The 14,384-nt window shown below is 46.1% G+C and overlaps 1 protein-coding gene across 1 annotated transcript; it reads right to left on the bottom strand.

The window, feature by feature from the left end:
* Positions 1–46: 46 nt before the first annotated feature.
* Positions 47–6,964, bottom strand: LOC145523088 (secreted protein of Ly-6 domain 1). Its single transcript, XM_081532879.1, has 3 exons — positions 6,901–6,964; positions 1,214–1,327; positions 47–171 (listed from the first exon to the last, which is right to left on the bottom strand). The coding sequence occupies exons 1-3, from the start codon at positions 6,962–6,964 to the stop codon at positions 47–49; spliced, it is 303 nt and encodes a 100-aa protein (XP_081389005.1).
* Between the last annotated feature and the right edge of the window lie 7,420 nt (positions 6,965–14,384).

Genomic DNA, 14,384 nt, shown 5'->3' on the forward strand with positions numbered 1-14,384 from the left:
ATTAGCTTCATCCATCAGATCAGGGCAAAAGCTGGGGACCCTGTCTTTAGAACTTGTTGCAGAGAGGCGAGTCATGACAGCATTTATATTCCACAATAACATTGTGATTAAAGAACTTCATGGGAATACATAGTTGGCTACAACCCTGGTGTCCGTAGGAAATCTTGCCATCTGGAGAGGAGCAGAGAAAACAAGTGAGACCCCAGAACCCAGGACGCAGCCCCACAGGTGTGGGGCTCAGCATATCCTGGGGGTACTGCTCAGTAAATATTCCTGAATGAAGCACAGGATTAATGCATCAACCAACTAATCAAGAATGAGGGGGAAATAGCACATTTCATGGAGGACTCATACTCTTAGTAGAGAGAATGTCTGCCATCTGGGACTGAGAGACTGGAGGTAGGACCCCTGGTGGGCTCTCCTGGGATAGCTTTGCAAGCTCTGTATGCAAGCATGCACGCTCAGCCGCTTCAGTCGTGTCGGACTCTGCGATGCCATGGACTGTAGCCCACCAGGTGCCTCTGTCCATGGCATTCTCCAGCAAGAATACTGGAGCCATGCCCTCCTCCGGGGGATCTTTCCAACCCAGGGAAGAGTCTCCTGCATGGCAGGCGGATTCTTTACCAGCTGAGCTACCAGGGAAGCCCAAGCTCTGTATATTAGAGTGCAATCCATCCCCCGACAAGAGAAGGCAGAAAGGGTGAATAGAAACTGTCCTCTCCGCCCTGCCCATTTCTCTCCCAATCTATGTCCCTAGTTTCCCAAACCCCATCACAGTCAGGTCCAACTCAGCCTAGTTCCAGTTACCTTGAGGAGCTAAACTCCCTGCTTTCTCCCCCTCTTCCTTCCTCCTCCCTCCCTCAGTCACCCTCCCTCTCTCCTTCATCCCTCTATCCCTCTCAGGCTCCTCCCTCCCCTCTCCTCCCCCTCCCTTAAAGGTCCCCATTCCAGGTAAGGGCCAGTGACAGCCCAGTACCAGAACGAGGGGATAATGCTTCACTAATTTAAGTTAAAAAAAGAAAAGCAACCACTTTCTATGTGGCCTGCTCCCAGGGTTCCTGAAGGACCACTTCCCAGAGTCCCACAGCCACCCCGACTTTGTCCTTGGGGTCCAGGTACTCACAGGGTCCCACGGAAGGTTCATACTATCCCCTGCCCCACTTGCCTAACCTCCAGCAAAGTTCACCCCGGAGACCTGTCAGGCACCACCTACCTTCGTAGATCCTCCTCAGAAAGCACTGCTGGCTGTCTTGAGTCTGGCAGGTGCTTCCCCCAGACTCGCAGACTCCGCTGGCGTTGACTCTTTGACACTGGAAACATTCTAGAGCTGGAAAGTCAAACCAACATAATAAGGTTCTTCGGGGCCAGCCTCCCGGCAGCTCAGGAGGGAGTGTACCTGTGACCCACGGGCGCCTGGACGCTGATGGTTTCCCCCTCCTAATGAATGTGCTGGAGGCAGGTGATTTCCTGGTGCTTGGCTTCCACCTGGGAGGAGGCATGCGCGCCCCCAGGCACAAGACCTGCACCTGAGCACAGAGAGCTCCCCCTCTCCTCCCCAGGACCCGCGGTGCCGCTGGAGGAAGGGTAAGTCCTTCACTGCGGCTCTGCGGACCCCACTTGCCAGCTGATTATCACCCCAACCCCAAGGGGCGCCACTGAAGCTGTTCCCTGTGAATGGCATCTGCAGGAGCAGATGAGGAGCAGATGAGGAGCGGATGAGGGCTGGAGTGAGGGGTCAGCACCGCCCACTCCCCTCCTTCTCAAAGAGCCCCGCATCCTCCACCTTTCCTGTTCATCTGAAGACACAACTCCGAGGATCCCAGGACTCAGCCTAAAAGGGGGCAGGGAAGGGAGAGACAGGACAGGTGGGCGGAGGGGGTTGGGAAGAAAAAGAGATCAGGAGAGAGTGAGGCAAGATAGGGGAGACGAGGAGCAGAGGGAGGGAGAGAGAGGACAGGGGAGGGAGAGGAGGAGGAGGGAGAGGAGGGGGGAGGGAGGGAGAGGAGGGGGGAGGGAGGGAGAGGAGGGGGGAGGGAGGGAGCGGAGGGGGGAGGGAGGCAGAGAAAGGGAGAAAGGGAGGGAGAGGAAGGAAGAGGGAAGGGGAGGGGAGGAGGGAGAGGGGAGAGGGAGGAAGAGGGAGAGAGAGAGGAGGGAGAGGGGAGAGGGAGGAAGAGGGAGAGAGGAAGGAGGGAGAAGGGGGGAGGGAGGGGGAGGGAGGGAGAGGAGGGGAGAAAGGGAGGGAGAGGAAGGAAGAGGGAGGGGGAGGGGAGGGAGGGAGAGGAGGGGAGAAAGGGAGGGAGAGGAAGGAAGAGGGAGGGGGAGGGGAGGAGGGAGAGGGGAGGGGAAGGAGGGAGAAAGGGGAAGGAGGGAGGGGGGAGGGAGGGAAGGGAGGGAGGGGAGGGAAAGGAGGGAGAGGGGAGGGGGAGGGAGAGAGAGGATGGGGAGGAGGGAGAGGGGGAGGGAGAGGAGAGGGAGAGGAGGGAGAGGGGAGGAAAGGGAGGGAGCCGAGAATGGGGAGGGAGGGAGAGATCTGCTGGACAAACGCCTGCTCCGGGGGTCACAGCTCCTCACTCCCTCCTCCCTTTGATGAGCACTCAACTGTCGCTGGTCTCCAAGTTATTTACCAAACAGTGAGCTCCTGCCAGTGAGAGGCACTATTTATTCTAGGTGTTGGAAATCGGGTGCTGAAGGGAGCACCGAAACATCCATTCCACCTATCAAACACTAAACAAATAAATTGGGGAAATGACTGACAATGAAGAAATAAGAAAGGTTATTTCAGATCCTGGTGACTCATGAGGACAGTGGGAAGGAGGATCATGGAGGAGTGAACAGGAGGAGGCTGTGGGGAGGCAGAGAGCTTTCTTAGGGGTGACTTGAGCTCAAACCTAAATTTTTTTTTTTTTATGCTAACTACTAAAACAACTAGCAGTAGCTGGCAAACTGTTTCCAGGAAGATACACGGGCAAGGGCACAGAAAGTTTCTGAGCTGCAATTAGCTTGGCCAGTTTGAGAAACAGAAGCGTGAGCATAGGCAAAGTGGGAAAAGGCGAGAGTATTGTAAAACGGGACTGAAGAGGTTGATGTGGTCAGACCACAAGCACACATCTGCTTAGACCTGCGCTGTTGTGGTGGTATTCATGGACCATGTGTGGCTGTTGAGACTGTGAAATGCCAGTAGTCCAAATAGATGGGCTGTAAGTCAATTTCAAACACTTAGCACACACACGCAAAAATCGTTTAAATTGCTCATCAGTGACTTTGATGTTGATTACATGCTGAAATGATAGTTATGTCCAACTCTGTGACCGCATGGACTGTGGCCCACCAGTCTCCTCTGTCCATGGGACTCTCCAGGCAAAAATACTGGAGTGGGTAGCCATTCCCTCCTCCAGGGGATCTTCCTGACCCAGGGATTGAACCTGCATCTCCTGCGGCTCCTGAATTGCAGAATTCTTTACCACTGAGCCACCAGAGAAGCCCAATATTTTAGATATATTGGGTTAAATAAAGTGTATATTAAAGTTAATTTTACACATTTCTGAGTTTTTTAATATGCCTACTGGAAGAGTAAAAATGACATCTGCAGCCTGGCCTGCATCTTATTTAGATCATCATTTAGGCCATCAGAAGAACTGAGATTGTATTCAAAGTTGGAGAAGGCCATCACAGGCTTTTTCAATAGGCAGTGACATTGACTAGCTTTTTGCATGTACACTCTGGCAGCTCTGCAGACAATAGACGTTAAAGGAGAGAGTAACAGAGGCCCAGGACAAGGGTGGCAGAAACTGGAAGTTGGGAAGGAAGCCACGAGTCAACGGCATCCAAGCAAAAATGTGAGAAATTATAGGTCAGGTATAATGAATAGGGCTTCCCAGGGGGTGCAAGTGGTAAAGAACCCACATGCTAATGCAGGAGATGCAGGAGACCCAGGTTCAATCCCTGAGTGGGGAAAATGCCCTGGAGGACAACATGGCAACCCACTCCACTATTCTTGCCTGGAGAATCCCCAAAGACAGAGGAGCCTGGCAGGCTACAATCCATAGGGTCACAAAGAGTTGGACACGACTGAAGCGACTTAGCATGCATACATAAATGAGGTATGTATGTGGGAAACAGGGACTAGAAAACCTACAACAGAGCAAATAGAAGGTCATTGCAATGTGCTTGTCATGGTTTCATCTTTTGTGTCCTTTAAAACTATACATTTATGTTTTTATTTACTCACACATTTTTATTTTGCAAAAAACTTTCCAAAATTTCAACAATAATGAACTTTGAAAAATGCACACTCAATAAAAAAAAAACTGAGCTCTTGATTCCTCTTCCTCTAAATTTAATAATGACTGTATAACCTGAGCAGTCTGTCTTGTCAATATTTACTGTTACCCCTGGATCTGTGATGTCCTTGAGCACATGAAACCCTACTGGAGATACAAATCTGCTTCAGAATTTCAGTGACTCTTTTGAAAGTTATAGTCATTTTATTAGAACTGTGCCCTTGGACAATTTCATATGAGCAGCTGCAACAAAGGCCTCACGTGTCACTGGCTAAAGCAGGTGCAGTTCCTCTTGCCCAACCCACAGCCCTCAGCCTCCTCCACCTGCACACGCTGAAGCAGCCCCTGTAGCACGTGTGACTCTGACACACTCATCATGCACGTCAGGCAGCTCAAACAGTGGAGGGCAAATGCCCCTGGGAGCAGCCTTCTCCCAAGAACAGATGGAGAATTGGTGGATGAATACGCCAACTTTCCTCCCATGAGTTGGATCCCCTACACTGCCCAACACAATTTTCAGCAGGATGGGCTCCATTTGTTCACCATGGTGTCCAGCTTATTAATTTCTTTGCATGTTCCCAGGTGGCACTAGTAGTAAAGAACCCTCCTGCCAATGCAAGAGACATAAGAGATGTAGGTTCGATCCTTGGGTTGGGAAGATCCGCGGGAGGAGAGCAGGCAACCCACTCCAGTATTCTTGCCTGGAGAATCCCATGGAGAGAGGAGCCTGGCGGGTCACAGAGAGTTGGACACAACTGAAGCAACCATGCATGCCTGCACATTGTCTTACTTCCCCACACCCCTCCTGGTATTTCCTGGAATCAGCTTCCAGACAAATGATTTTTTATTCCTATCAGCTTCAGATGATGGATTTTCATTTAGATCAAGTGTATGCTCTTATAAATTAATTTTTCATATTTTGTACTCCAAGTCTTCTTGTACTTTTTACAGAACAAACAAAACATTGACTATTAGCAGGCTGATTCCATTTGCTAAAGAACATTGGGAAAAAGTGATGCCTGTTAATGCCAATGATCATTCCAGTTTTAATCAATCATGGAATAAAAAAAACTATGAAAGTATATTCTGTAGAAGGTGAAACACTTTTTGTAATGTATAATAAACTTAACCAGAAAATCCACAAAGCATATAAACTCATTTATTTTTACAGTGGAAGAATAAATACAAATGCCAGTAGAATATGATATTGCAGCAAAAGTTACTAAACTGAGAACCCAGAGAGTGAAAAATGCCCTTGCAGTTGGTTTTGATGCACACATAATTGTGAATTGTGTCCGGTGTCCAAACAAGATAGTATATGAATATAAATAAATGTATGTGTAAATTGGGGGCAGGAGGAGAAGGGGACAACAGAGGATGAGATGGCTGGATGGCATCACCAACTCGATGGACATGAGTTTGGGTACACTCTGGAAGTTGGTGATGGACAGGGAGGCCTGGCATGCTGAGATTCATGGGGTCACAAAGAGTTAGACAAGACTGAGCGACTGAACTGAACTGAAGTGATATGTAAATATATTTAAAATATTTATACATTATAAATATATCATATATAAATATTAAAATACACAAATACCTATTAATACATAAATATTAAAATAAATGATGTATTTATATAGCATATATGATGAACTATATATATGAAAATATATATGCTATATGTATGTGCACATACACACCCACAGGTAGAATAACTGAACTACAAAAGTTTTGTGGTAAAGGTGATGTGGAATGAAAAATAGTCTTCAGCAAAAATTCTCCCTGCTCCCTGTTATCAAGCAGATCAGAAAATGGTTAAGCTTCTGAAGAATTACACTGGGATTCAATCTGTGTTCTACAACAAGTAAAGGACATTTTCTAAAAGGTCCCACAAGTATTCATTGCATTTTGGTCATGTAATAGAGTGTCTGACTCTAGTTTTTGATGTTTCACAGCTGGCAACCTTGAAATCTTGCCCCTTGCACCCCACATGCGGGCCCCAGGGGCTCCTTCTTTCAACATTGGTGGGAGTTTCACACCACACAAGCCCCTACCTGAATGAAGGGACGATCGCCCTGTCTCTCTTTCTCACCATCATCTAAATTCAAGAGTCTCCTTTCTCTGCTCCACCAAGCCATCTTAAGACACTTGGCAGTAAGCCCTGCTCTCCCAAGAAAGCCTCATGAGATAACTAATAAGGCTTTTCATACCCTCCTGGTACGTATGTGGCATCATCAGTCTTGACATATAATCCAAGTTTGGGTGAGGATCCATCCTGTTTCTATCATATAACCCCAACAGTTTAACATCTTCAAGTGTTCAACAAATGAAGTACCCAAATATTTCAGCTTTCAAAAATGTTTAACCAGTTGAAATTATGAAAAACAGACTTTCAAGCAAAAAAGATATTGAAATGTATTCCTACAAAAGCAGAATGCCCCAGATTATAGGGTAAATGGTAATCTTATCTCTTGGACATTGTAGTGTCTAGGCAGGCAGACAAAGAGTGGAAGAGACAGGCGATGCCTAGAACCATAGAACCATATGCTGCCACTTACCCAGGTTCCCCTCTGCCCTCCTACATACTCGGGGGTGGGGGGAGGGAAACGAGGGAGCTCACCTTGCAGGGGTCCAAGCAGTGAGGACAGGACCACCAGCAGCGGTAGCAGAAGGCACTTAGCCATCTCTGGATCTGGCTCCAGCCCCAAAGACTTACAGAAGGCAGGACTGAACCACGGCCTCAAGAGCCTCTGAGATCCTGACTTTATAATTCCAGGCTGGGAGGAGCAGCCAATGGCAGCCCAGGCAAAGGCTTGCACTTTCCCAGACAAAGAGAACAGGGTGCCTGAAGGAACTAGGGCCCTACATTCTTTCTAGCAATTACTGGCCTTGCTCACTCCACTGGCCCTACTGAGGAAGCCAAGGTACGTAAGAAGTGCTGACTCTCTTGTGTCCCTATTGCACAATTGTAAAATTGACGACTAGAGTCTGACTTACATCGCCTAGGGACTTGAGAATTCACTTGAATTAGTGATGTTTTATCATTAACTACTGAAGTATGGTGTGGATTAAAAAAACCTGCTGTTGAGGATTCTCTCTTATTAAAATAAGCCTAGGGAAATAAACACTTGCTTAGACTTAGTAAAGTGCAGACCAGACACAAACAGATTTTGACGATAGTGTTACCAACCAGGGTTCTTGGCCTTCTTAATCAATAGAAATTGATCAGAGGATAGACAGAAAATTCAGGCAAAGCTTTACTGGGGCCCCTGCTGCAGCAGGGGAAGCAGGAACAAGTAACAGGTTCACTTGCTCCCTCACTAGCTCAGGGGAGGCAAGCTGGTTCCTTATATGGGGTGATGGTAGGGGTGTGTCCAGGGGTCAGGCAAGAAGGGTTACTTAGGTGGTTTGCACATCCCTCTAGTGGTGTTGAGTGCAGGGGCCATACACAGTACTCTACGTTTGCTCCCAGCTCTTCAGTAATTGGGTTTTTGGTCTCTTTGCATCTTGTTGTCCATAATCTGCTCCAACTGCACATGTACGCAGTTATTTTTAGTTTCTGTGGGTTTTGCTCAAGGAGACATTTGTCAGATACAAGCAGTGGAGCAAATTGTCCCAGCCTGTTTGTCAGACACAGGCACTTGAGCAAAGGATCCCGGCCTGTCTTGGTAGTATTGTTTCCTTTCTTGGAAATGAAACACAATTGCATTTGTTTTTTTCACTTTTTGGCAAATAAGAGCAAAATGGAATATTTCTCCCCAAGTCATCAAGATCTGTACTACAAGTGTTACCGAAAGAGTGTAGGGGTTCCGGCTGCTCACTGCTCAAAAGCCAAAAAAACAGGCCAGGTTGGTGGAAAGTTTGCTTTATTTCAGGTTTTGGCAACTGGCGGTGGTGGGGGAGGTGGGCAGGGAGGGTGGTGGACGTCTGTCCAAAGGCTGACTCCCCTCCCTCCCCTGGCAGTAAGTGGGGCAAGAGCTTTTATAGACAGAAGGAAGGGCCACATGCAGAAACAGCACAGTCAGCTGCTTCACACTGGTCATTGATAGTCTGGTCCACATCATCTTGACTATTTTAGGTATAGTGAATCTTCACTTCCAGGGTCCATTTGTCCCCCTCTTTTAGACGAATTCTCAGAATTGTGACAGCTTATGTCACGGGTACAGTTTGGTCATAATGTAGCTAATTTCTTCACACTAGTGTTTTCGTATCTATAAAACAGCTCACAGGATGTAGCTCAAAATATTATCTATAGTCCTTAGTGGCTCAGATGATAAAGAATGTGCCTGTAATGCAGGAGACCCGAGTTCAATCCCTGGGTCGGGAAGATCCCTTGGAGAAGCGAATGTAAAATACTCACTCCAGTATTCTTGCCTGGAGAATTCCATGGACAGAGGAGCCTGGCGGGCTATAGTCCATGGGGTCACAAAGAGTTGGACATAACTGAGTGACTTTCACTTCTCTTGAGAAAGAACTAAAAGTCCTTGACTATATTCAATGACCATATTATTATTATTTGGTCTCCTTTGACTGTTTCCCTTTATTTCTGTATTTCTCATTTCTCTGATTAAACTTATTCTTGGACTAAAGTTTTCCATAGACAAAAGGCAGGTACAGGACATGGTGGGGTGGGAGGGAGTGGGAGGGGGTGGGGAAGGACCATAGGGTCCTGCTCTGTTTCACAAGAGACCCAGAGTTCTCATTATTTTTTTAATTCTCATTTTTCCTTTTTAAATAAAATTTTCTTTTCTATTCTGGATGATGGACTACAGCTAATGGAGAACTCATTTTCCAGAACGGTGTCAGGAGAAAATCTGCCGACCCATCCCCACACCATCCAATGAAATAAGTATAACTGGCCAAAAGGATCTTAAATACAATCATTCTAAATCTCTGAGAATTGTCATAAGGGCATATAGCAAATCAAGAAACTTTTTTTCAAGAAAATCTACTAAATCTCAGTAGGAACAGTGAGAATCTGGGCAGGTAGCAGCACCAAAAGTGGGATCCAGATTCTTGCCACTCAGAAGCCATTGGAGAGGCCAGGTTGATGAAAGGAAAGTTTGCTTTAGTTTGGATGCCAACAGTCCATAAGAATATAAGAATCTGAAGTTCTCACCCAAAAGAACAAACTTGATTTTAAACAGAACGTGGGGATGTTCAAGAAAAAGGGCTCCCTCAAAACAATGGAGATTTTGGTGGTAAGTAAAGAAAAGACTCTTATCTCCCTGCAAGGAACACCGTAAGCTGTAGGTTAGCTAGTTTACCAGAGAGACCCAGAGAGAAAAACAGCCGAGAAAATCCTACTTGGGTCAGAACAGATATGAAAGACTGGCCTGAAGGTTGACCTTTGCAAAGGGGCTTGAAAATAATTGAATCAGACTCTGAAGATTTTCATGTCCCAGGAGGCCATCAGCCAGTAAGCATGAAGTCCACAGCTTGGTGTAATGACAAGTTTCACAGAAAATTAGGGAAAGAGATGGTTTTAAGAGATCTGGCATACCCCTCTCATCCCAGGATGGCTGTGCCCTCTAAGGGTGACATCAGAGCTGACATACTACAGGGGAAATAGATTTCACTACACTTGAAACCGCTGGGGTGTCATCTCAGGGGGCTCTGAAGAGCACTGGTACCATAGTCCCTTATGTCTCAGCACAAAAAGAATTCGGTGAGAGGCAAAGTGATAGATGAGCTTCCCAGGTGGCACAGTGATAAAGAAGTGCTCTGCCAATGCAAGAGATGCAAGAGACGCAGGTTCAATCTCTGTGTCAGAGAAGATCCCTTAGAATAGGAAATGGCACCCCACTCCACTATTTTTGCCTGGAAGATTCCACGGGCAGAAAAGCCTGGTGGGCTATAGTCCACGGGGCTGCAAAGAGTTGGACACAGCTGTATTACTGAGCACACACAGAAGAGCGATAGATAAGAAGTGATGTATTAGAACAGGATGCTTGTGAGGCTTACAAGTAGGTGGACGAGGGGGTACTATGCCCTGAGAACTTATGGGGCTACAGTTTTATAATCAAAGGAAAAGTGGGGAAGTGGAGAACTTCTTGGTCTTTCTCAAATAGATATCATGTTTCTGTCATCAGCTCCTCCTCCAGTTGACCAAGGGAATTTTCTTATTTCTACATGGTCAAGCTAGGCTCACAAATTACTGTTTTTGTGTGTGCAGAGCACATGTCCTAGGGATCATTAATTTACTGAGCTCACCGGGAAGGCTGTGGGTCTCATACCACTATTGTTTTATTGTTTGGGGCTATGTCTCATGCTTCTGTCTCATGGTTTTGTTGCTAAGCAAGCCTGCTTGGTTTTGTGATTAAGCAAACCTGTTTTCTTGAGTAATCATTAGCTTAAGAAGTCTCTCATATTTTTTTCCACTTACAATCCTCTAGTGGGATTAACTAGTCACCTACTTTGTCCCTTTACTCTGTCCCTATCACAGTAGCCCAACCAATTCACTAAACAAATAAACAGAAAGTCACAACAAAAACGACAAACCCTGGGAGGTAAGGTGAAAGAGCAAGAATCAATATCCAGAATTGCAGTGATGATTTATTTAAATGTTCAGTTTTCAACCCCAACTCATGAGAAATGCAAAGAAACAGGAAAGTATGACCCATACACAGAAAAAAAAAAAGAAACAGGCAATAAAAACCACCTGTGATTGGGGGGTGGGAGGTGTGGAGGGGGAAATGTTGGTCAGAGGGCACAAATTTTCATTGTAAGATGACTAAGTTCTGGAGACCTAATGTGCAGCATGGTGACTATACTTAACAAAACTGTATCGTGTACTTGAAACTTGCTAAGAGAAAAGATCTTAAGGGTTCTTACAACATACACACCCCCCGCCAAAGATAACTATGTAAGATAGATTTTTAAAAATAATTTTATTTATTTATTATTTGTTTTTGGCTATACTGTGTCTTTGTTGCTGTGTCCTGGCTTTTCTCTAGCTGTGGCAAGCTGGAGTTACTGTCTAGTTGCAGTGCTCTGGCTTCTTATTATTGGTGGCTTCTTTTGTTGAAGAGCACAGACTCTAGGTGTGCAGGCTTCAGTAGTTGCAGCACATGGGCTCAGTAGTTGCGGCTCCCAGGCTCTAGAGCACAGACTCAGTAGTCGTGGCCCAAGCAACACACGCTCTGTGGCATGTGGGACCTTCCTGGACCAAGATCGAACCTGTGTCTCCTACACTGGCAGACAGATTCTTTACCACTGATCCACCAGGGAAGTCCCATAGATATTTTAATTAGCTTGACTGTGGTAATCATTTCACAGTGTGTACATACATGAACCCATCACACTGTATCTTTTAAATATACATAATTGTCATTATCAATTATACAGCAATAAGGGCTTCCCTGTGGCACTAGTGGTAAAGAACCTGCCTGCCAATGCAGGAGACATAGAGACAAAGGTTTGATCCCTGGGTCAGGAAGATCACTGGAGAAGGGCATGACAATCCACTCCAGTATTCTTATCTACAGAATCCCATGGACAAAGGAGGCTGGCAGCCTACAGCTCATAGGGTCACACAAACTCACACTATTGAAGCAACTTAACATGCATGCATACCTCAATAAAGCTGGGGTAGGGGTTTCAGCTAAAAAAAAAAAGTGCAGTCTAAAAGTTGAGTTGTTTTTCAGTCGCTTAGCTTTGTCTAACTCTTTTTTGATCCCATGAACTGTAGCCCAACAGGCTCCTCTGTCCATGGGATTTCCCAGGCAACAATATTGTAGTGGGTTACCATTTCCTTCACCAGGAAATCTTCCTGACCCAGGGATTGAACACGTGTCTCTTACATTAGTAGGCAGATTTTTTACCACTGAGCCACTGGGGAAGCCTATGTTGAAAGTTATGTCAAATGTTTATTGATAATTAAAGAAAATCAGATATCCCAAGTTAAGGAATTTAGTGCTTTTCTATATATGGGAAGATCCAAGAATCTGAGCTCACTGAAATCATTCCTTTGCTATGCACCTCAGCTATCTGGGGCCAGTATCACATCCTAAATTCCCTCAGGGCTCACCAGTGTTGCAGAGAAGAAGCCAATTGTAACTCCATGTTGGAAGCTGTTTTTTTGACTTGCTTTTCATTGCTGCTGTTATTATAATCATACATAATGGCTTGCCTCATAGGACCCTACCCCTATGTCTATGTTAAACTAAAGTGCCTTTGTTCAGCTCACAGAGAGATAATCTGACCCTGCCCACGTGTGAATGGCTACAAAAAAGAGATTAACACACCCCTTCCAAAGGCTGGCCCTTCCCAGAGATGTTTTGCAAGACTGAAGACCCTTCTTACTTCCTCTCTGCCTCTCCCTCTCTATTCTGCCTTTTGACTTTAGTTCCTCATTGCTTCTGTCTCCCTGACTCTGTAAAAGAATCTGTCATCCAGACCCTGACAAGATGGTTGCTTTGAGATATTAGTCTGCCATCTTCTCGGTCAGCCTCGGATTTATTGGCCTCTCATGCAGTGAGCAGAGTGAGCTTGGACTTGGTAACAAACTTGGAAAACTGGCCAATAAAACTGAGAGATGAGATGTTGAGGCAAGGAATACAACTTTATTTGGAAAGCCGGCTGACTGAGAAGATGGCAGAGTAATGTCTCAAAGTAGCCATCTTGTCAGAGTCTGGATGCCAGGTTCTTATAGGGTCAGAGAGAGAGAAGCAATGAAGAACTAAAATCAAAGACGGAATAGAGAGGGAGAGGCAGTGAGGAAGTAAAAAGGGTCTTCAGTCTTGCAAAACATCTCCAGGAAGAGCCAGACTGTGGAAGGGGTGTGTTAATCTCCTCTTTCTGTCTAGCTATTCACAGGTGGGCAGGGCCAGATTATCTCTCTATGAGATGAACAAAGGCTTAATAGTTTAATAGTCAGGCATACAGGCAGGGTCCACTGATGCAGGCCATTGTGTATGATTGTAATAACAAAAGCAACAAGAAGCAAGTCAAATAAATGGTTTCCAACATGGAGTCAGAATTGGTTTCTTTATAACAATATGGTTGGTTCTGTTTCTCTGGGGAACCCTGACAGGTACATTATCCAGAAAGCTCAACAGATTCTTAATAGGGTAAACCCAAGAGAGATTTACACCTAGGATTATCGTAGTAAAAATGTTTAAAGATCAAAAAACATCTTGTAAACAGCATGAAGGAAAAAATGACGCATGACATACAAGAGACTTCCTTAATAAAGTTAGAAGCTGACTTCTCTTCAGAACTAGTGGAGGCCAGAGGACTCCATAATAGCAGAGGACTACCATAATAGCAGAAAGTGAAGAGGAACTGAAGAGCCTCCTGATGAAGATAAAAGAGAGTGAAAGAGTTGCCTTAAAACTCAACATTTGAAAAACTAAGATCATGGCATCTGGTCCTGTTAGGGGAAGCGCACTGATTGAAACCGCCCACCCTGGTCAGGCACCATAGTAACCATTCGCATGAGTTGTTTTAGGACAGGAGATCCTGTTAAAGAATACGGAACTAATAAGCCACCACCAACCGGAAGAGTTCGGGAAAGGTCAAAAGGAGACACCGCGTGCCAGTCCACTTCCCAGAATCCCTCTTGCTAGCATCCATCTTGGCTGAGCGATGCGTGCACCACCAGGAAAAGACTCTGAATTAGAATGATTGGCCAAAGACCACCCAGAAACTAATCCCATCACCATAAAACCCAAGACTGTGAGCCACGTGGCAGAGCTGTTCTCCTGGGTTCCCTTACCCTACTGCTCTCCACCCGGGTGCCCTTTCCCAATAAAATCTCTTGCTTTGTCAGCACATGTGTCTCCTCGGACAATTCATTTCCAAGTGTTAGACAAGAGCCCAGTTTTGGGCCCTGGAAGGGGTCCCCCTTCCTGCAACAAATGGCGACTCTGATGGGGACTCTTCTTCGCTGAGACTGACATCCTGACCACTCGGGGTACTCAGAGGCCAGCTTGCCTGCCAATAGACCAGACCCAGGGGCCGCAACTGGGACTGTTTGTCCCTGGTCTCCTCCTGACGCGGACAACTGGCCAGAGTGCCCTGACCGGTAAGGAACAAGAGATTTATTGACCTCTCTCCCCTTCTCTCTCTTTCCTCTCCTTAACCCTTTCTATCCTTCCCCTT

The sequence above is a fragment of the Giraffa tippelskirchi genome, chromosome 10 (genome assembly GCF_054371585.1).
Source record: "Giraffa tippelskirchi isolate mGirTip1 chromosome 10, T2T-mGirTip1v1.2.pri, whole genome shotgun sequence".
Taxonomy (NCBI): domain Eukaryota; kingdom Metazoa; phylum Chordata; class Mammalia; order Artiodactyla; family Giraffidae; genus Giraffa; species Giraffa tippelskirchi.